This window comes from Mixophyes fleayi, chromosome 4 (assembly GCF_038048845.1).
Source record: "Mixophyes fleayi isolate aMixFle1 chromosome 4, aMixFle1.hap1, whole genome shotgun sequence".
NCBI classification, from domain to species: Eukaryota; Metazoa; Chordata; class Amphibia; order Anura; family Limnodynastidae; genus Mixophyes; species Mixophyes fleayi.
In genome coordinates, this window is record NC_134405.1 from 208,441,078 (window position 1) to 208,463,125 (window position 22,048).

At 40.7% G+C, this 22,048-nt stretch overlaps 1 protein-coding gene across 2 annotated transcripts in view; it reads left to right on the forward strand.

Annotated features, from left to right (window-relative positions):
- KDM3B (lysine demethylase 3B) overlaps positions 1 to 22,048 on the forward strand; it is a 62,559-nt gene that overhangs the window by 22,422 nt on the left and 18,089 nt on the right. Inside the window, exons 7-18 of one of the 2 annotated variants that reach the window (XM_075209226.1) lie at positions 4,667 to 5,236; positions 5,815 to 7,006; positions 7,527 to 7,728; positions 8,222 to 8,436; positions 9,429 to 9,581; positions 11,050 to 11,151; positions 11,596 to 11,723; positions 13,089 to 13,353; positions 13,852 to 14,099; positions 14,757 to 15,020; positions 15,117 to 15,288; positions 21,677 to 21,767. In XM_075209226.1, coding sequence (XP_075065327.1) covers positions 4,667 to 5,236; positions 5,815 to 7,006; positions 7,527 to 7,728; positions 8,222 to 8,436; positions 9,429 to 9,581; positions 11,050 to 11,151; positions 11,596 to 11,723; positions 13,089 to 13,353; positions 13,852 to 14,099; positions 14,757 to 15,020; positions 15,117 to 15,288; positions 21,677 to 21,767 — 3,602 coding nt within the window. Of the gene's footprint in view, positions 1 to 4,666; positions 5,237 to 5,814; positions 7,007 to 7,526; positions 7,729 to 8,221; positions 8,437 to 9,428; positions 9,582 to 11,046; positions 11,152 to 11,595; positions 11,724 to 13,088; positions 13,354 to 13,851; positions 14,100 to 14,756; positions 15,021 to 15,116; positions 15,289 to 21,676; positions 21,768 to 22,048 lie in introns of both variants that reach the window. The other variant, XM_075209225.1, reaches the window with a different exon arrangement.

The following is a 22,048-nucleotide window of genomic DNA, read 5'->3' on the forward strand; positions in this document are numbered from 1 at the left end:
ATGACAGTATTGCCCTCAAGTAGTCAGGGTAAGTCTTGTCAACGTTTCGATCATCACACTAACCTACCCAACCCGGCAGGATAGGTTTCTCTCCCTCCAGTTCACTTCTAAATTTCACTGGTGCCTCTCGTCACTTAAATACTTGGGAATCAATATCCCCTTCCACCATAAGGATCTTATACAATGTAATTGCACTCTGTTCCTACATAATTTCACAGCTCTTACTACTTCATGGCTCGGTAGGATAGTGGCGCTGAAAATGATGTTTTTACCAAAAATTCTGTACTTGTACTGATCCATACCCGTTGTGATTCCACACCAAATACTCAATAGGTTTTACACGAGTGCCTTGCAGTTTGTCTGGAGAGTCAAGTGTCCTAGGATAACCCGGTCCAATCTGTTAAGAGACGAACGCTCTACCAACAAGCCCCGAGGCTTGGTCAGCTTAAGGACTGGACAGCTTCACATCCTCGTAAACCTTGGGTGTCTATTGAAGTCCACGTAGTTTTCCCCACTCCTGATGGAAGACTTTCTCTGGTTGGAGGGGAGGTCTAGAGCAGCCACAGTGCCCATCTTGCCTACGGTCAGACACCTTAGCTAGTTGGGATAAGCTGGTGAGGGCGGTTCAGGACTTTTCCCTTCCTCCCCCCCATCTCTCTTTTGCAGTTGCATCTCTAATCCTGGACCGGCAGCAGCTCTTTGGATCTCCCAGGGAGTCACTAGGGTCTTGTTTCTTTTTGAGCAGGGTGTCCTGGTACCGTTCTCCTCTTTTCAGGAGTGCTTCTAGATCCTGGCCTCTGACTTCTACAAATACATCTTGGTATGCCACTGGATCCAGTTGCAGCAGTTCGCTCCATCTCTACTAAATCCCTGCCGCTATTAAAGCTCCTGATTTACTCACATGCCCATGCTGGGGGCATGTCTGGTACTGGAGTCTCCTGGTAGAGCCTGAGCGCACCAAGCTACAAGCCCATGTGTAATGGGAATCTGATCTTGATCACCCCCTAGCAGAGGAGGATGGGGAGCAAAATTTTAGGAATATGTACAAAATGTCAATGTATTCGCTCTGATATGATCATTAAAATGATCCACAGGTTATATTATACCCCAGTTAAATTACATAAAATTTGGCCCACGGTATGCTAGTCTTGGAGAGAGTGTGGAGAAGCCGGATCTCTCTTTCAACATGTTTTCAGGACCTGCCCCAAAAATAAACCTTTATGGGACGACGTGTTTGGACTAATCCGACAAGTAACCTCGTTATCTGTCGCACCACAAACCTCTCTGGCTACAATTATACCTGCCTGATTTCCTGGCTCACCACCAGTATGTCACGGGTCATATTTTAATCGCCGCTAGAGCAGCTATCACTCAGTGCTGGAAAAGCGCAGCTCCCCTGCCTCTCTCCCAAATTATAGAAAAGACCCAGCATAATTATGTGATAGAAACTATTGGCTTCAGGTATTTTTCATTTAAATGAGAAAGTGGTTCACCTGGTCTAACTATTATGCTACTCATACGGCTAAGGCCTCGTCCCCTAGGTCCAATAAAGGCCTCTGTTTTTTTATTTTGATCCTCCAAATGTAGGGTCCTCCACGAACTCCATTGACTTATCCTAGAGCAGCTCCTGGTGACATCTCCACCTCCCCTCCCCTCCTCCCTGCTTCTTCTCTTTAGGTTGTAATTACTCTTGTATTTGTTTTTGATACCTGATGCTTTTACCTGTTATTTGAACTGAGAAAAATAAAAAAAATTGTGTTTCTAAAAAATGCTTTTACTGCGGAGTTAAATACACACAATCAGTGTCTAAAGAAAATAATTAAAAGTTTATTTCTGTAATGCTGCACTCCCCTCTAGTATAGGTGTTGTGGTGTTTTAATATTAATTACAGTAGTCACATGTAGGAAGACCTACTTGCGGTTTTTTTTCTTAGGGTTTTGATTCAAGTGACTATTAATGATTTACAGTTTGCGAAGTGTCATGTGATTATAATTATCACTAATCACATGTTTTATGGTGTTAGTGAGCAATAGGGGCTTTGTAATGTCCATAGCATAAAACCATGCCTCCACTCATTCGTATCATGTGACTACCAAGTAGCTTCCTGACTGGTTCAGGAGAGAGATGTTTTTGTTTTTGTTTGGGGGTTTTTTTTGTCTGTGTGTAGTGACAACTTTGCAATCTCTCTCTTTGGGAGAGATTTAAGTGGCTAACACTGATAATAGGAGCATGTTTTGGAAAATTGATCAGCTTCATGTTACCGGTACAAAACATGTGTGATTGTACCTTTTGTGAAGTACAAACCATGATTTATTTATTTTCTTTGTGGCTGTTTTTTCTTGTTTGTAGCAAGAAAATAAACAGCAATTCACTGTGACAAACACACGTGGGTGTAAACAATGAGTCCGTGGTTGAATGAATAAAGCCGTGGTTTTAATTTTAGTGCATGAGCAATTATCTTATCGGAAGATGTTAAAGCTGATTGTGTGATAGCTGAAGAGATAATTGGGTGGGATTCTTAAATAGCTGTCTTTTGGTGAAGATCATTTTTGTTTTATAAATGTTTATGCTCCTTGTATAGGGAAAGAATACAAATTTTAATCTGTCAACACTGCTGTTATTGGGTAATTTGATTTTAATTGTACTGCTGATTTATTAAAGGAATAGTGCAGGGCTGCTAAATTCCTAGATTGTATGTGCTTGGTTTCGAGTTTAAATGGCAATGATTTAGCTGTTTGGAGAATTTCTAATGCAGTATTTAAGCAATATATTTAGCTTGTGAATGAGAACCATCTACTGCCAGATTATATTGTTTTAGTGAGTGTGTTGCCAGAGCTATTACTGACCTTTTTAAAGGACAGGCAATTTATAGAAATGCTTTACTTTTTGTTTATTTTACTTGTTAATTATTATGCCTCACCATATTACCCAGGACTGTAGTGTCCCATTGGAGCTTACAGTAACACGTGCACACTAGGGTATATTTTTATCAGCAGCTGTTTATCAGTGACCCAGAGAGAAAACAGTTTGAGACAGTAGTGGGACATTGGAGGGGTGGGTTCAATAAAAGTGAAAAATTGTATTGACCACTGTCAGATATATGCAGGGCCGGTGCTAGGGTCCATGGCGCCCTAGGCACTTTCTCAAAATCGGCGCGCCCCCCCCCCCTCCCCCCCCCCCCCCCCCAAGGCAGCCCCCCCCGCGCCGCAGGAACACTTTGACAATCAAATAAAAATAAAAAATTTTTAAAAAAATAATATTCTATTTGCTTACTTTTTTTCTCTTGTCAGCAGATGCAGGGGGCTCTTCACACTTCTTCTGTTCTCTCCACTGGCTGCCAAAAACGCTCCTCGGCTTCCAAAAACAGAGGAGGGTGCATGCTGGGAGGGGAGGGGACTCTGGGAAATAACTTTATTCACACTGTCTGTCAGTGACAGACAGTGTGAGCACACGGGGGGTGGGGACAACATTTCTCTGGACCTTGAAGACGCCGCCGAAGAAGACTGATATCACATGATCACTGACTGATGTCAGTGGTCATGTGTGAGTGCTGCGCGGACGGGGGCATCCATTAAAAAAAAAAACGGAAACAGCAGTCGCCATTCCGCCGCTGTACTATGTCCCAAACACCGCTGACTAGATTACAAAATCTATTCGGCGGCGCCCTGCAGGTCCCGGCGCCCTAGGCAACTGCCTAAGGTTGCCTAATGGGAGCGCCGGGCCTGGATATATGTAACTTTGACTCCAAGCATGAGCGTTCTAGAACAAAAAAAAAATTCAACACCAGGAAGCATGTGTGTAATTTGAAGTCTCTTTATTATGATAAATAAAAATGGAATAAAAAGTACTTTGTTAGAAGTGTTCAGTATAAGGTTGTACTTCCAAGTGGTGAGATGGCAATTTCATCGTGGTATATATTGTTACAATGAAGGAAAAAACTGCTTTAATAACTTAATAAAGTGCTTGAAACTTTGCCAATTCTAGTCCAAAAACAACTGTAAGAATAGTCAGTAAATCAATGATCTCAAGTTCTTAAATTAGTGAAGCGGGTGAAATCTGTCTTGCCTGAAAGTAGTCTTGTTTCTGGATAAAAACTTTCAAATCTACATTATGGACAATTTTTTTTTTTTTTAATGTGTTGCAAAATATATCAAATAGGTTGTGTTTAATGTTCTCACAGAGTACTTATATATTTTTTACCCATCATTTTACGGGCAGACATCTCATTGATTTATCTAATTTATTGGCACAAACAAATTAAAATGTTAGAGCTATTAAGAGCATATTTTTTGAAAATGACAATTTAATCCTACACTTGAAATTTTTCATAATTCTTGTAAATTTATTTATGTATAGGCTTTATTTGGTCAATCTTGAACAAATTTAAAAGATGTATTTTAATATTTTTTTTTAAAAGCAAGCATTAGTCCCACCCCCCTCAAAGGCAGTTCACTGTATTTTTTTCCATTTAGTGCGCTGTTGTGTGTCCATCAACCTGTGTGTTTCCTATTTTAGATACATAAAACTTGCATAGGTTGAGAAGCATAAAATGTTAGAATGTTTTCATTTATTGCCAGGTGCAATAGTTTAAATGCTTAAGATTCTTCCTTTCAGTAGCGTTTGGTTGCCATAAAATTGATGTACTAATTATTGACATGGTTTTTAGGATGCTCTGCTAAAAGTAACTAAATCATCAAAAACAAAGAAAAAAAAAGAAAATGCAGAGGGAAGAGATGGTCGTAGAAGAAAAATACCCCCAGATGCAGAAAGTGATTCTTCTGGAAAAAAACAGAAACCGGAAAAGAAAGATTTAGACAGTAATGGTGGCGATTCAAATGAGCTAAATCGCGGTTCTTTGAAAGGAAGCAGCAGTGCAGATGCCACATCCGATTCTAGATCCAAACAAATGTTACACTATGTTCCACAAATTAATCGCAATATTCGCTTTGCAACTTACACCAAAGAGAATGGGCGCACGTTGGTTGTCCAAGACCAGCCTGTTGGTGACGGGGCGTCACTAGCCTTTCCATCGTTTTCTGCAATGACTAGTCAAAACTCAGTGTCGGAAGCGGGGAGATCTGGGAGTAAAGGCGCTTTGTCTGTTGATAACGTTGGAAATACAGCCGAGACTTTGGCATCAAGTGCAGCAACACCAACCACAGTAAGAATCTCTGACACCAGCCTTGCCACTGTGACCGGAGAGGAAAATAAGAAATCCAGCTGGGCAATGGGAGAGGTATTGTGTATACATCTGCTCTGTAAACTGCTGCACAGGGAGAGTGTGCTAACCAATAAAGTTCCAACAAATTTTCTAGTGCAGTAAAGCAATTTAAGCAACTTAACAAATATCTGGTTCTAATGGGTTACAGCACCATTTTCCTGTAGACTGTTTTTCCCGTTCTTTTGTTTATCAGTTAGACATAGATGGGTTGTAATTATTTTACGTTTGGTGGCATATAAGTAGTAATGTTGTTGAATTTATACAGTAACAAATACATTTAGATATGAGTTGTTAGAAACAGATATTCATCAAAACAGAGGGAGCACAGATTAACCATAGCTAAAAGAAAAAAAATGCAATCTACTTTGAACTAGTGTGGTTGTGTTCTCTGTGCAAATATTAGAATATGCCAAAGACTTAATTCGTACATAAAACAAATAACACAGATACTAGAGCAATTAAAAAAAGCCCCATTTGGCATCAAGTAGCAAAATGTATGTTTGTATTACTGTAACATGGTACACATGTAGATGTTTGACTCTCCCAGAACTCGTAACATATTTGTTTACTCAACATTATTTAATCTTTTGTAGAATTTCAGAAAACCTGTACCTGCCAAAAGTGGTTTTGGCATGTCTGGCCACCAGTCAACTTTTGGAGAGGACCGAAATCAATCAAATGGGACCGTTCAAGGAAGCAAATCTGTTGGGTTCCAGTTTGGGACAAGCAGTGTACAGGAGGATTCAAAAGACACTGATCTGTCTAAAAATCTATTTTTCCAGTGTATGTCACAAAATCTCCCACCAAGCAACTACTTTACTGCCATATCAGAGAGTGTTGTGGAAGAGCCTTCAAAGGACGCAGGAAAGCCATGCAAGGAGGTTCTTTCTTCCACTCTTTTCAAGCCGAAGGCTCTCCCTTCAGCAGAACCTAAAGTAAATGCAAAAATGTCTTTTTCTGAATCTATGCCAAAACTTACCCCTGCATTTCCTGGAAAAGTTTTAAGCACGCGACCACCTAAGAGCCATGAGAATCTTTTCTTACAACCCCCAAAGTTATCCAGAGAGGAGCCGTCCAATCCTTTCTTGGCTTTTTCAGATAACAAAGAACTTTCACCATTTGGCTTTTCAACCCAGCCAGTTCAAAGTTCAGTAACTGGTACTCCTCCATCACCTATTTGGCAAGACCCGCTTAAAGTTGATGAGTCTGGCTCTGTGGTGAAAACCAAATCTTTGTTTATTTCAACAGAGTCCCTAAAAAGGCTGCCTATTCCTACAGCTACATCAGTCAATGAAACGCTTCAAAGTTCTACATTTTTAGGAAATGGGCGGTCAGATTCTCCAGCAAATAGCTTAACTCAACCAATTGAAATGCCAACATTGTCTTCAAGTCCTACTGAAGATAAGCCTGCAATTGGATCAGGACAACTGGACAATCCCTTGTTAAGAACCTTCACTGCTCTGTCAAGTAGGCTACAACCTGGTGTCCTCAGTTCCTCAGAATTCTCTCATGATGGTAAAGCAGCTTTTGAATCTGTTAACAGATTCACACTGGATGAACGAAGCAGGACGTCAAAGCAAGATTCTGATTCCAGTACTAATAGTGACTTAAGTGACCTGAGTGATTCAGAGGAGCAGTTGAATTCCAGGGCTGGTTTTAAAGGTATTCCAGAACATCTTGTTGGGAGGCTAGGACCTAATGGAGAGCATGCTGTTGACTTGTTCTTGGGGAAAGGCAGAGGAAAACAGGCGACAAAAGGAAGACCAAGAACTACTCCACTTAAAGGTAACATGTGCAAGAAGTAGAATGCAAGTAGACATTTGTGCTTTTTGCAAAGGCTTTTTGGTGTTGTGAAACAACTGACAAAGGTGCTATTCAATTCTCTGACTAAATTGTTGTAAAAAAGCCATTCACGTACAATTCCTATTGCATGTTTTCCATGTATTTTAATACATATCCCTTGTTACACATAAGTGTTTACAAAAAGTACAGAGCATTGTGTCACTACACCAGGCTGGATGTTTTATAACCACTGTTGAAGGGCTTTGCTTCAGAAGATACCTGTACCTGTCTTGATACTAAAAATTCTGAAATTACTGGCCACAAAACCTACATAATTGGTAACACAAGCTTCTGAATATATAAAACTCTGCATCTTGAATGCATCCCCTATAACTTGTGTGCTTTTTCTTTTCAAATACATTTTGCTGACAAAGATGTATAACCGCTATTTATCTGTTTATTATCTGAGGGCACAATTTGACTTTTTGTTTGCATATACATAAATGTTCCTGTTTGTTTGCAGTTGGACAATCTGTTTTAAAAGACATGACTAAAGTAAGAAAGCTGAAGCAGTCTGGCGAACCATTTCTTCAAGATGGATCATGCATCAATGTTGCTCCCCACTTGCATAAGTGTCGGGAGTGCAGATTAGAACGATATCGCAAATACAGGGAACCCGATCAAGATGATTCCACTGTGGCTTGTAGATTCTTTCATTTTCGCAGGTATGGTTTAATCGAAACGCATTCAGATAAAGATATGTCCTTGTAATAGTACTGCGATATTTGGTAACATACACACCAATCTTTTTGAGAAATAATTAATAATCAGTCAGCAGTGAGGTCACTGAGGCACAAGCATTTTTCTACCAGTTCTTTTTATAGTATTTTGCGTCACATAAAACATGTACCACCAATGTTGATCAGCGCTGCTGGGAATTTATTTTACTTCATTGTTTGCATTTCTTTAAATTATATCCGAGAAAAACAGCAAGCAGGGAATAGTCAAAAGCACAGGAATAAGTCTAGAAAGCGAACAGCTAAAGATAAGTTGAGTTTGTAGTGGTATGAACGAAAGATGTTAACTTTTGCAAATGTACATGATTAATTCAAAGGGTCTTATTTAAGCCTTATCTTAAGTTCTGTTGTAGAATATAAACAGTTTGTTAACAAAATGTATTTTATTTATGCTTGTCTATCATTGTTCTTCTACTTCCAGGCTGATTTTTACTAGGAAAGGAATTCTTCGTGTTGAAGGCTTCTTGAGTCCGCAGCAAAGTGATTCTGAAGCAATACGTCTCTGGGTTCCCAACGCCGTTCCAGCTGAGGGCATTGACTTGGAGACCTCAAAATATATTCTTGCTAATGTTGGAGATCAGTTTTGTCAGTTGGTTATGTCAGAGAAAGAAGCCATGATGATGGTGGAACCACAACGTAAGTGTTTGTGCAATATAAATTATTTTCTGTGATAATTAAGAAAGCTTTAATTTACCTCGAAATGTAGATTCTAATTAGATTTCTCTATTATGCAATTGGGAGGCACTGGAGACCTTGGCTGAGCCTCTACACACCAGGAATGCAGGCACTTTCTGCCAGCAAGAAGCCATTTTTATTTTGTTTTCTAAAGTGCATACAGTAGTAGGTAGTCGCTACACAATTTTTCCCGTGTTTTTTTGTTTTTTTTAATAGCGCATGTGGCTGTCAGGATGAGGAAGTTGTTATGGTACCTCCTCTGGCTACCTTCTGTTTCCTACGAGGGATGGCCTCCAGTGGAGCCTGTGGCTACTGCCACAGGTAATGACCAGTGTTCCCTTGCTGTTGGTACCACTGGGTGCAGTGCACACCAATGCACAAGTTTTCTCCTTGCTACGATGGGGGAGATAGAAGCCATGATGACTCCTTTTTCCTGTCCCTGCACTTGGCTGAAGATGCAGAGCCCTCTGACTCTTTAGGATACAGTCTTTTCCCTGGGGGACTGTTCTTGGGGACAGTGGCCAAGTTCTGTGCTAGATCCTGGAGGATTTGCTTATACCCTCAAAGCTAGCCCCACCTCCTTGGTGGCCATTCACACTGAGAGAAGCCGGCAAAAATATCTTGCTTCTCGCTTTCCTCTTTTTTTTTTTTTTTCTTTTTTGTTCAGAAGGGCAGCATGTTGACCACTGTGCCAGCACATTATCAGCCGGAGTGAGCACATCAGTTCGCTAAGAGCATGTAAGATGTCAGGAGACCTGTCAGACAGCCTGATCAACTGACCTCAGATGAAAAGTCTTTATGGATCAGATTTAACTTATGATATTGTACCAAAGACTCACTATTACACCTTCAGATGATCTTATAGACTTGTACATATCGTACTGTTGCTCTTACTAAACCTATATGATTTTGATTTTAATTTGAACCATTTTTTTTTTTTTAATCTCGTACAGAAAAGGTTGCCTGGAAGCGAGCAGTTAGAGGTGTTAGGGAGATGTGCGATGTTTGTGAGACTACACTCTTCAATATTCACTGGGTGTGTCGCAAGTGTGGATTTGGTGTGTGTCTTGATTGTTATCGACTTAGAAAGAACAGGCCTCGCAGAGGTAAGTATCTTTCTACATTTATGACTAAAATGCTGATTTGGGGCTGATGGTATTAATAAAGTGAGCATGTTGAGATGTTAATAAAAGCTTCAAAGAAGTATGAAAGCAGCATGGAGTACAGTTCTCTTGCTACTTTTCTATTTACTCAAGTACTGATTCTCACATTGTTGCCTGAAATGGAGATTTATTCTTCCTGTTTTATTATAGACAATTACTGTGCACTTCGGACCTCATTTAGCATTCGGAACAAATCCAGCTAAATGGTACAAATTTGCACCCGGTCTAACAATATTGCAATGAAAGGGGTGCACAAGCAATTTTTTGCTTGCTTTTGCAAGTAGCACACAAATTGGACCTGTAATTTACAGTAGAGCTAGAATACCTTCCCTAACAACTCTAAATTAGCTTTTACGTTTTACAACCCTCCTGTAGCACAACAATGGTTTTGCCATTGTGTTAAATTGCACTCTATAGTTTGGTTTTACTCCTAAACTGTCTCCATTGGTGACACCTACAATTCAACCACATGTTTTGCCCTGACAGGCTGACAAGTTCAGTACAGAAACTGGAAAGGTACATAACTGGCGTACAATGGCTGTGTGCATCTAAGTTGTAGGGCAAAATTAGAAGGTCCAGTAAGTCGGGACCTGGTGGGAGTTTCCTGAAGTGCTCTGGTCACTACTTTTTTTTTTTTTTTTTTTTTTTTTAAGTCCTACCTACATTGTTTTGAATTCATTATGTTTAACCTGCCCCTCTCACCCAGGCATACAAGAGCCCACTAGTTTTCTATGCAATAGCTTACTCCATACTAGTATTTTTACATTAAGTGAATTCTGCACTGACCATTGCATCTCATTACCATAATATTGGTTTGTATGTGTGGGGTTTGGGGGTGTAGTTGCATTCTAGATTGACTACAGTCTCATTTCTGGTACTAGTAGAACCAGTAGATATTCCTATGCATCAAGAGGTCTTGTGGAGATAAAGTCTCAGTTCATTGGAAATTTTAAATAGTTAAAGCTTTTGGTGGCGGACTTGTTCCTTTTAGTATACCCTATGTTTCTGACACTATAACTCCATATTAAACTGATTTGAAAGTATATGTTTGGTTTTCTCAGGATAATTTCACATGTACATGTCAAGATAGTTCTTTTGGATCGCTTTAAATATGCAAAAGTGACTGGCAAGAATTAAAAAGATATCTTTCAAGGTGTTAACATTATAGTAACCAAACCAGAATTGGTATGTTAGAGCTGGAAGTTGGAACTTAGAATAAAGGATTGGTCTACAAAGATGTATACCATCTGTCCCTTAAGACATATTCCATGTGAAGTCTTTTTTTCTTTTATTTAAAAAAATAATTCACCTTGGTTTAATGTTTACAGATCATGAGTATTTAGACCTAGCCTATCCCACCACCTAATAAATATTTATAAGCTTGTCTTTTTTGTTTTGCTTTTTCCAGAAGACGATGCAGGTGATGAAGAAGTTTTTGCCTGGTTAAAATGTGCTAAAGGACAACCTCATGAACCCGAGAACCTCATGCCCACTCAGATTATTCCTGGCACTGGTAATAATTTGTTTTCAGCTTTAGGATTCTAGCTTAAAGGACAAAGAAACTCAAGTGTAACAAAGCATCCCATTCTTACTTTCCACTGTTGCTTTGGTATGGGAAAATATCCTGAAGGACCCCCTCCCCAACAACAAGAGTCAGTCTCTAGACAAGGAATAAATGCATACAATTCCACTCATGCTTTGAGATATCCATAAATCTCTACAAAATTTAGCTTCATAGTCCAGTAATTTAGACTACCTTTGCTCTGGCCATAGCAATACAAGCTAGAGAAGGTTGGCTTTCCTAAATGTGGCATTTGTCAGCAAATGCACAGGACAAGTAGCATACCGGAAAAGGTTTTTGTAGGGTAGGCACAATTTCTATTTAGTTCACTAATAAACTGCCTTTGTATAGTATGTTTAATAAAGCAGATGTTTTTTCATGTATCTTCATTTACAGCTCTTTACAACATTGGGGATATGGTCCATGCAGCAAGGGGGAAATGGGGTATCAAAGCCAACTGTCCATGTATTAGCAGACACAGCAAAACTGTTTTGAGACCAGCAGTCACTAATGGCATGTCCCAGGTATTTATGGAGATCTATATACATTTTTTAACATTACAAGTTCCTTCCCTCACCACTCCATACAATTTATGTTTTGAACTAGAAATCTTGTATGCATTTTAACTTATAGCGAATGTATTCCCCTTCTTATGGCACTTATTACTTGTTCAGGTTTTCATGTTTATCTTATGCCAAGGTATCTGACTTTGCTTATTCTGCCTCAGAATCTGTCATTTTACTTTTTTACCTATTGGGTTTTTTTTATTTGTCGCTGGATTGGGTCTAGATGTACTCTTCCTCCTATGCTGCTTACCATCCCCCTCAAAACCAAGGTTGTTTATCTTGCCTACTACATGTGTGCAGATAGCACCCTGCCATTTTTCCTTTACTTTCTGTATTTTTGCTCTTTTAGGTTATTAAACAATATTCTGGTGTACAAGTAAAAATTATGTTATATGTCCCAAAATCTGTATATAAAGGAATCTGGAAAAGCGGTTTTGTTATCCTGTTCATTTTCATCATAAATGTTCCATTCATAGTTAAAGTAAGGTTATTAAAAAAAAAAAAAAAAAAAAGGCCTTCAAGTTCAAACTTTTTTAGAAATACAAAACAAAGCCTTTTAGTATGACAGTTGCTAGTTTAATTGCAGAAAAAGTTTTCTTCCTGACTCTAAGAACTCCTCCTTTTTGCAATACATGTCCCTGTGGCTCTGAATTATTTGGTACCTGTTTGATTAAATTTATAATGAATCAGTTGCTCTGGATATCACCCCATGAGTTTCACTGTTCAATGGCTGATATTTATTTTTATGAGCCCGAAGATATCTAAACTTCCCCTACCAAACTGATCTGTTTTACCCTTAGTGATGTACACTATTCACACACCCTCATGTCATCTAGCTATACACTTTTTATTAAAATAATTTCCCCCGTCATTTTTATTCAGTTGAAACCTTTCCCACCTAAGATTTGCACATTAGTTTAAGTGACTTTATTATCTTTAGCTAATATACTAGTTAATTTTTTGGATGTTATTTTTTTAAAATGGGGAGGAGAAGCAGAGATCATACTGCTCACCTGAATATTGATTGCTCGTCTTAGTGAGCAACATACATTCTTTTAAATGTAAGGTGCAAAAAAAGATATATTTTACTTTTTTTCCTCCTATTTGCTCTTTGATTTTAATATATTGTGAGTAAGCTAAATGCATAGTAGTAGTGTTCATAAGTTGTATCACCAAAGCTATAAGTATTTTCTGGATAATTTGTGTATGAGACCTTTCTATCTTGCATTGTGATGTTTATATCCTCTTGCCTTTTGGGTAAATCCATATGATAGTGAGTATCTTTTTGTGAATGAGTGCTTTGACTGTGTTTTTTCTGCTTAGCTGCCAAGTGTAAATACTACTCCTACATGTGAGGCAACTACTTCATCCACTACCGAGCAAGCAGGCGAAAATGATGTTAAAACGGAGGACATTTTGAAAGCGGATACTGTTGACAATATAACGGAGGACACCAGGATCGAACCAAATAATTTTCAGAACAGCACAGAGAATAAAAACAAACAGCAGTGCCCAGAATCTACTCCCTCGTCTGCCTTGCATTGGCTGGCAGACCTGGCAGCACAGAAAGCAAAAGAGGAGACAAAAGGTGGCAGATGTGTTTTATGTTCTGTCTTGTATCACAATCCAACTTTTCTATATTTTCCTGAAAAAAAGCAACTGCATTATTTTTTTTTATTTTTTTTTATTTTTTTTACCTTTGTCTTCTGAAAATGATGTGGTTGCATAATGTCATGTCTTTGTATGTAGTGTTTTCTGAGTTGATGGTTCTGTTTTGTGACTGTAGAGTGATGTTAGTATGTGGCCCATGCAAAATGACGCATTAGTTATATATTTATTAGATGTCTGTTGCTGGTGTCCTTCAGTGTATCATGCAGTGCTTGAAGATTTCATGTCTGCTAGATAACATTTAGCCAAACTACATTATTGTAATCTGTAATTATGAAATTTAAATGCATTTCTAAACTATAGGCCCACATATTGTAATGAATTATGTCTACATTTTATTTGATATCATTAATTAAATCAGTCTTTTACAAATGAAAATATTTAGCATGACTTGATCAAATGTTTTAAATTATTTCAGATCCTAGTTCACTAAGGTCAGTACAACATAAAGACTCAAATTCTTCGTTTGGTTTGGATTCCTTTAATTCAAGTATTAAGGCATCCTCATCCCCAAAACTTTTCAATAGCCTTTTATTAGGCCCAGCTGCCTCCAACACAAAGACAGAAGGATCCAGTTTAAGAGATTTACTTCACTCTGGACCTGGAAAACTTTCTCAAGGAACAATGGAAACAGGGGTTCCATTTCCACCCGTCTTCAATTCTACAGTGAGTATTTCCCAGAATAACTAAATCAGTCAACTGATTGCATGGGAAGTTTTCTCTTTTATTAAGATGAAACTTTCATTTACAAAACAATCTAGTACCAATTAAACATTCTCTTCAGATAGAATGGCATCAATTATCTATCTTTATGAACTAGTTTCTGACCTATGCCACTTTGTCCAAAGCGGCCTAATGCTAACTATAATATTTTCAAAAACATTCAAATAATATGAAGCTTGATACTATTTAAGTTCTTAAACTGCACTGACAAAGTTGAAGCCAGAATACAATGGTAAAGGTTAATTCTTTAAAATTTAATTAGGCTGCCAAAATGATATCTTGCATTAAGAAAAACAAATTCTATAAAAAAAAAAAAAAAAGTGCTGTCACTGGGCAACCCAAAATCTATAGGTGGTTTTAGGAGCTCCAATATAGACCCATGTATTTAAAATGTTGTCCTTGCTGAAGTTATTTGTGTCGGTAACAGTCCCGAAATAATATATTCAATATAATGTAACTCCCCCCCCCATTGTGTTTCATTTTGGTATCTGTTGGTGGCATTTTCATTCTGCCACCATAGTATTTGGTCATTCTATTGCAATTTGTTACCAGTATTTATCAGACTAATACAATTAAATCAAATACTTCTGAATCTTTCAGACAAAGGGAAAATCCAGCTTGCCAAACTTTCTGGACCACATTATTGCTTCTGTCGTAGAAAACAAAAAGACATCGGATGCTGCTAAGAGAGCCAGTAGCTCAACTGAGAGTCTGAAAGAGGGAAAGGAAATGGTGATGGGCTTAAATGTACTTGATCCACACACCTCACATTCCTGGCTTTGTGATGGAAGACTTCTCTGTCTTCATGACTCAAGCAACAAAAATAACTGGAAAATATTCAGGGAATGTTGGAAACAAGGCCAGGTGAGATAAAAGCAGAAGTAGATTGAAAATGCAAAAACAAATCCAACATTATAATGATTGGTACTGATTAAAATGAACATTTTCTACCTTTTTTAGCCAGTGCTGGTTTCTGGAGTTCAGAAAAAGCTCAAGTCTGAGTTATGGAAGCCTGAGGCATTTAGCATTGAATTTGGAGATCAAGATGTTGACTTGGTGAATTGTCGGAACTGTGCTATAATCTACGATGTGAAAGTTCGTGATTTTTGGGATGGATTTGAAGTTATCGAAAGTAAGCACACTATTTTCTCTTTTTGCAGTAGGGCACACAGATGGTGGATTATGTTACACTCCTAGGACGCAGGGCACTGGGAAAAATTTGACAACGCCCATAACCTCCCTGTCCAGTCTATTCAGCCTGTCGCAGGAATTTCTTGTAACCAATGGAAACACACTGAAGTTGGGTAGAGTCTGTAAGGTTGCATGAAAAATGCATTTTTTTTTTTTTATTTTTTTTTATATAGAAAGGGTGAAAGATCAAGAAATAGTCTCTTCTCGCAGTTTTGGTGGACATGTTAAGTAAAGTTTCTTTCATCCATCTGGGGGACACTCCTTAACATGGGGTTGAGTCGGGGGGAGGAGTCTGGCACCCTGAGTTTAACTTTTTTCAGCTGACAGCATATCACCCCCGCCAATTCCCACATACCCCAGTTTGAATTAGGTGCCCTTGGAAGAAGGTTGTACCTGAAGAGCTCCAAGAGAGACAGTGAACAGGGTTCACTGGTTATAGGTTTTTTTCCTTTTTCTTTTGCAGTTATTTTCTGACAGAGAGGTAAGAAGCGCTCCTCACAGCGGGAAGCAGTCGGCAAGAGACTCTCCCCGCTGATGCAGGACGGGCGCTGCCATTAGGCAGAGAGCGCCTTTACTGCTGAGGTTCCCCGGAAGCCAGCTGGAGTATACCAAGTTCCTCCTCCCATGGGGATGGCAGTGAATTCTTGAGGATGGTGCGCTTTGAGTAGCGCTAGCGGGGAACACATTCTAACAGGTTTTCCCCTAATATAAGAGAAAGGGCAAAACGCTGTTAAGGTAAACAACACAGAAGGAGAGCCAGTGGAAGGGGAATGTGTTTGAGGAACACCGCTTCTCCCCCCCTGCTGAGTGAGCACGTGGAATATCCCTTTTTTTGGCGCCAAGCTTCAAAAGGAGGACAGTTGCAGCAGTCATTTGAAGAGAAGTGCCCTGTTGACACATATCTTCCACGCTAAGTATCACTTTGTTTCTTCTGTGTATGCATGTGTATTATAAGACTATGAGGTGTTGAGAGAACTGTGTTTAAGAAAAACTATAAAGTTCTCCAAACCTGTCTTATTTAATCAGAAATACTATATGTTAAATAACCTAGTCTGTATTTTCTGATAAAGGTTGTGGAAGTGTTTGGGCGTGCCAAACATATTGTCTGTTCCAAATGTAATGCTAAATGGGCCCAGGTGTTCTGTGCTAATTGCAGTCATTACTGAAAAACCTGCTGCAGCCTTTCAGCTTGACTAATTATATCTTATACTCTATATAGAGGAAAAGGAACAGAAATACTATCTTTTGACTGGTTCATAGATAAATATGTACCTCTATTTTGCGGTGTGGTAGCAAAATGTGAGAAAGATAAAGCAACAGGATTTCGCCTAAGTAGAATGGGGAAATCGCTGTTAGCAGAGACACAGAAGGAGAATCCAGTGGTAGGGGAATGTGTTGAGAAGCACCTCTTCCCCGCTGAGTGAGCATGTGGAAGATCCCTTTTTGGTGCCAAGCTTCAAAAGGAGGACAGTTGCAGCAGTCATTTGAAGAGAAGTGCACTGTTGACACATCTTCCCCGCTGAGTATCACTTTTATTTCTTCTGTGTGCATGTGTAGACATGTATATTATAAGACAATGATGTGTGGAGAGAACTGTTGTTTTTGAAAAAACTATAAAGTTCTCCAAGCCTGTCTTATTTAAATCAGAAATACTATGATATGTTAATATAACCTAATCTGTATTTTCTGATAAATTGGAGAAGTGTTTGTGAATTTTGAAATGTGATTTAGTTTTTCTTATCTTGTGATGGCAGATAAAAGCAAAACACGTACCAAACATAATGTCTGTTCAAAATGTAATGTTAAACTAACAAATGAACGGCTGGATCAGGGGGGGGGCTCTGTGCAGCCTGCACTGTGGCTCCTGTGAAACAGCCTATAGACACCTCCACCATAACGGTAGTGGGTGAGTGGGCGGCTGCCTTAACACAGGGAGTTAACACCCTTGTAAATCTGTTATCTAAACCAGTTGAGATCCCAGCTACATCTGTGGTTTCTCAGGGTATAACAGTAGGAATGACAGATGAGTCATTTTCCCCAGGGGTCGGTGTATTTCCCTCCCCAGCCCTCCCGGGGGTTTCCCAGATGGGAGAGGTGGGTTGGTCAGCGGTGGCTAAAAGCCTGGACCGGCTTACCCATCTACTGGAGAACCCCAGACACAAGCGTTGTGTTAAAAGACGTAGACAAACAGCTAAAGAGCTGTGGTCAGTGTCGGACTCTTAGAGTTCCTCAGAGGAGGAGGGGGAATTGTTGGACGATTCAGATGTGTCCATTATAGTCAGAAGGAAACTCTAGGCACCAGGGTATGGACGACCTGGTAAGAGCAGTTCGTCAGACCCTGGGGTTTGCTGAAGTAGAGGAGACGAAGTCCTTGGACCGCTCCCTCTTTAAGAAGGCTTCTAAGCAGGTGGTCAGGTTCCCTCCCTCAGTTGAGTTGAGGGATATTGTAGAGGCCTCTTGGAAATATCCAGATAAAAGGTTCTCTATGCCAAGGAAGTTTGGCGTATTGTATCCCCTTCAGGAGGAGGATATGACCCGTTGGGAACAGGTGGCAAAGGTAGATACACCTGTGGCGAGATTGGTTCGTCAGACTACACTACCTGTACCCGGGTCAGCGACCTTACAGGACGCGACTGACAAGAAATTAGAATCCCTGCTGAAGTCGATCTTCTCGGCCGCCTGTATTAGCCTCAGGCCAGCATTGTCCTCTACCTGGGTAGCTAGGGCCATAGAAGTCTGGGCAGGGCAGTTAGAGTCTGCCTTGCAGGATTCAGATTTACTGCCTCTGGCCATGCAGCTAAGCGAGGCAGCAGGCTATGTGTATGAAGCGGCCCATAATTTGGCCTCCATAGCTTCGTCTATTTCAGCTACAGCTGTAGTAGCTAGAAGGGCGTTATGGTTAAGGGCTTGGAATGCGGATTCAGAGTCTAAACGATCATTAGAATCCATCCCGTATACGGGTGGGATGTTATTTGGTCCAGAATTAGACTCCTGGATTTTACAGGCTTCAGGGGGCAAGAAGACGTCCTTGCCTGTAAATACTCTAAGACCTAGGGCTAGGCCTAGGTTTAGTTCTTTCAGACAGCCTCCTTACGGGGGCGGGTCTGGCAGAGGCCAGACTACCAGTCATGGGGCCGATGAATCCAGGAGACAGTCCCGTAGGGGAAGGTCATCCTTTGCCCCTGGAGAGCTTCTTCCGCCAAGCTGCCGGATAGACCAGCAGCATGACTACCACCCACTTCTGGTTCCAGAGGGTGGGGTGGGAGGACGGCTGCTTAGGTTTGCCCGGCAGCAGACAGGGTCCTCGGTAGACGAGTAGGTCCAGAATACGTGATAGAATTCATGGGACTAGCTCACCTCAGGTTTTGAAAAAAATTACCTCGCTGGCTTCTGTCAAATCAGAAAGAGCTCAGGGCTGTCGATTTGCTTCGTTCAGATGAAGCTATACAGGCTTCGAATTTCCAGTAAGGGAAAAAGTTTGTCACACCCATTCAGGGTGCTAAGGCTAGACGAGTTGTTCAGTCTATGACTGAACTTCTAGAGTCTGAAAGGGTCACAGAGAATCCCTTGTCTAAGAATGAGTTTCTTGAGACTAGTGAGGGACTTGGTATGCAGCAGAAGGTTGTCTTCACAGGACAAGTTGAGGTCCTAGATGGAGTGGACAGGCAGGATCCTGTCAGACAAGAGGCTGTCAGTAGCCAGGTGTTTGCAGCTGCTGGGAAAGATGGTGACATCTTTCGCGACCTTACCCTGGGCAGGGTCCCACCCCAGAGGAGCATTCCCGTGTTCGAGGTACCAGTGGAGGAGGTAGGTCCTCAGCTGGTGGTTGCTGGACAAGAACCGAACAAAAGACAGGGAAGTCCCAGAGTTCTGCGCAAGAACAAGGGATCCACTGGTAAGGGACGTCCTAGCAAGGCCTTGGGGCTGCAGGTAAAACCTGCCCTACAGGGTCCTGTAGAGAGAGGACCCTCAGACTCCTGGAACAAAGACAAATAAATATTTGCACGTAGTGAGGGCATTACGTATATATGTTAAGAGATCTGCAAAGATACGTAAGACAGTCTCTATTTGTGTTGTTTGACTTTTCCAAACAGGGATGGCCAGCATCTAAGCAAACTATTGCCAGATGGCTTACCCTGACTATCACGGAGGCTTATGTCCGTATTAATCTCCCTGTGCCAAAACGTATTGTTGCCCATTCTACCCGGTCGGTTGGGGCGTCTTGGGCGGCTCGTAATGGAGCCACGACGAACCAGCTGTGCAGAGCAGCCACCTGGTCCCGGTCCATACCTTTACGAAATTCTACCAATTTAATATATTTGCGTCTGGGGACGCCTCCTTTGGCCGTAGTGTTCTGCGTGCAAGGACATCAGAGCGGTCCCACCCTTCAGAGGGATTGCTTTTGTAAGTCCCCATGGTTAAGGAGTGTCCCCCAGATGAATGAAAGAGAAAACGGGATTTATACTTACGATAAATCTTTTTCTCTGAGTCCATCTGGGGGACACTCCGATTCTCCCCCCCCCCCCCCCCCCCCGTCTTTTAGTTGTTTTGTCTCCACTCCCCCCTCTGTTGAGTGGTGTGTCCTGGTTGATTGGCCTAATGGCTTTTGTAATCAAACTGAGGTATGTGGGAATTGGCGGGGGTGATATGCTGTCAGCTGAAAAAAAGTTAAACTCTTTGGGTGCCAGACTCCTCCCCCCGACTCAACCCCATGGTTAAGGAGTGTCCCCCAGATGGACTCAGAGAAAAAGATTTATCGTAAGTATAAATCCCGTTTTTAGCTTATTTATAAGGCGTCACAGAATCTACAGCGCCATATGATCAACAAAATCTATACAGAAGGAACAAAAGAAAACTGCATTAGAAGACACAGCTCTGACAAAGGAAACTACAAAGAGGACGAGGAGGTAGCAAGGGGCAAGCTTGGGAGAGTTGGTATTCAAGAGGGGCAGGGAAGCAAACAAACAATAGGGGTGGAGGGAAGGGAATGGAAGAGGTAGGTGGAGCAAGAAGAGGGAGGAGTTTAGGGTGGGGGTAGATAGTGGAGGGAAAGGACTGGAAGGGGCAGGTGGAGAATGAGGGGGGGGGGAATTATCTGAGGATTGGGCAGGAGAGGCAAGCATTAAAATGCTTTTGAGGGACCACTTGAAAGATGGGAAGTTGGGGGCAGGTGGGGCAGTTGGTGCCACTGAAGGGGAGCAGCAGGAGCAAAGTCTTGAAGGCAGGAGTGTGAGGTGGTGAGAGGAGATGCAGAGGTCATTGACAGAACAGAGTGGGTGAGTAGGAGTATTTCTTGATAAGATTGGGGAGATATAGGAGGGGGAGGCTTTAAAGAGGGTTTTATAGGTAACGAAGCAGCTTGAATTGTATTCTTGAGGCAATGGAAAGCCAGTGGACTGCTTTGCAGAGAGGCACAGTTGAAGATTAGTTGGGACGCTTCATTCAGGAGATTTTGTGGGGGGAAAAGAGGGGAAATTACATGAATTTGGATGATGGTATTGTTGGCATGCTCGGCAAGGAAAGAATGAATCTTGGTAATGTTGCGAAGATGGAGGGGACAGGACTAGTCAAGGGACTGGATGTGGGAAGTGAAATTTAGTGGGGAGTCAATGATCCTTACAGTATGCATGGAGATCAGAGGAGGGTAAACTCATCAACCGTAAAGGAGAAGGTCTGTCCTTGTCATGGGTCATCCTCAGAGCAAGTCTGCGGAGGGAAGGGGGAGGGAAGAGACCAAATATGTATGTGTGTATGTATATGTGTATATAATATGCATTCCTTCACACACTCTCTCTCGTTGCTCATCAGGGAGATCAAATGCAAAAAGCCGTTTGACATAGTTTCCATGCATTGTTTAATCCACTTCAATAAAACATCATGTTACTATTAAAGAAAATACTCTTATGTCATTTGCGTAAAATTATAATTTTGCAAACACGTCTAATTTTGAAAAGCCATTTTCAGAGCTTGTTTTAACGCCTGTTAAAATTATGCACTTTGTCCTCGTCTGTGACCAGAGCATTCAAAGCGTTCTTTCAAAGCTTTGCTATATAGTGCAGTATGTACTTGAGCATTTCCTTAAAATTCCGTTGTATTATGCCAAGCAATTAATATTTGAATGCTGTAGGGAATGTTGAAATTGTGAAGCAAATGCCTGTAGGACAATGCGTGTACAGGACTGTTAGCTATCCTACTTGTTTAATGGACCTTTTTTATGTTGAATGCATGACATTAGCACCCATTTGTATGAGTTTTTAAGGCTTTTAACGTAAAACAGTTGAAATATTAGGATGTTAAGAAAAAGAAATAAAAATTATAACTGATTGCAGAAAGACTGAGGTCGGATGATGGAACTCCTATGGTCCTTAAACTGAAGGATTGGCCACCAGGGGAGGATTTTAGAGACATGATGCCTACACGGTAAACTGCTTTTCTTGCTTGGGCAATTTATACTTATGTCTAAGTTTGGGATAAGTTATTAGGATTTGATAAAACTAGCCAAACCAACCTGGTTGCTTCCTAATTGTTTGAATCAACTTTTTTTTTTTTTTTTAATCAATTACAAATGTTCGTGTTGGCTGGTGTAAACTGAAACAGATTCTGGTTGACATATGTTTGTGGATCTCGGGGACACAGTTGGGTTGTGGGTTACACATGCAGGAGAGAGATCATGGGTGGTAGGGTTCATACAACCTTTTAAT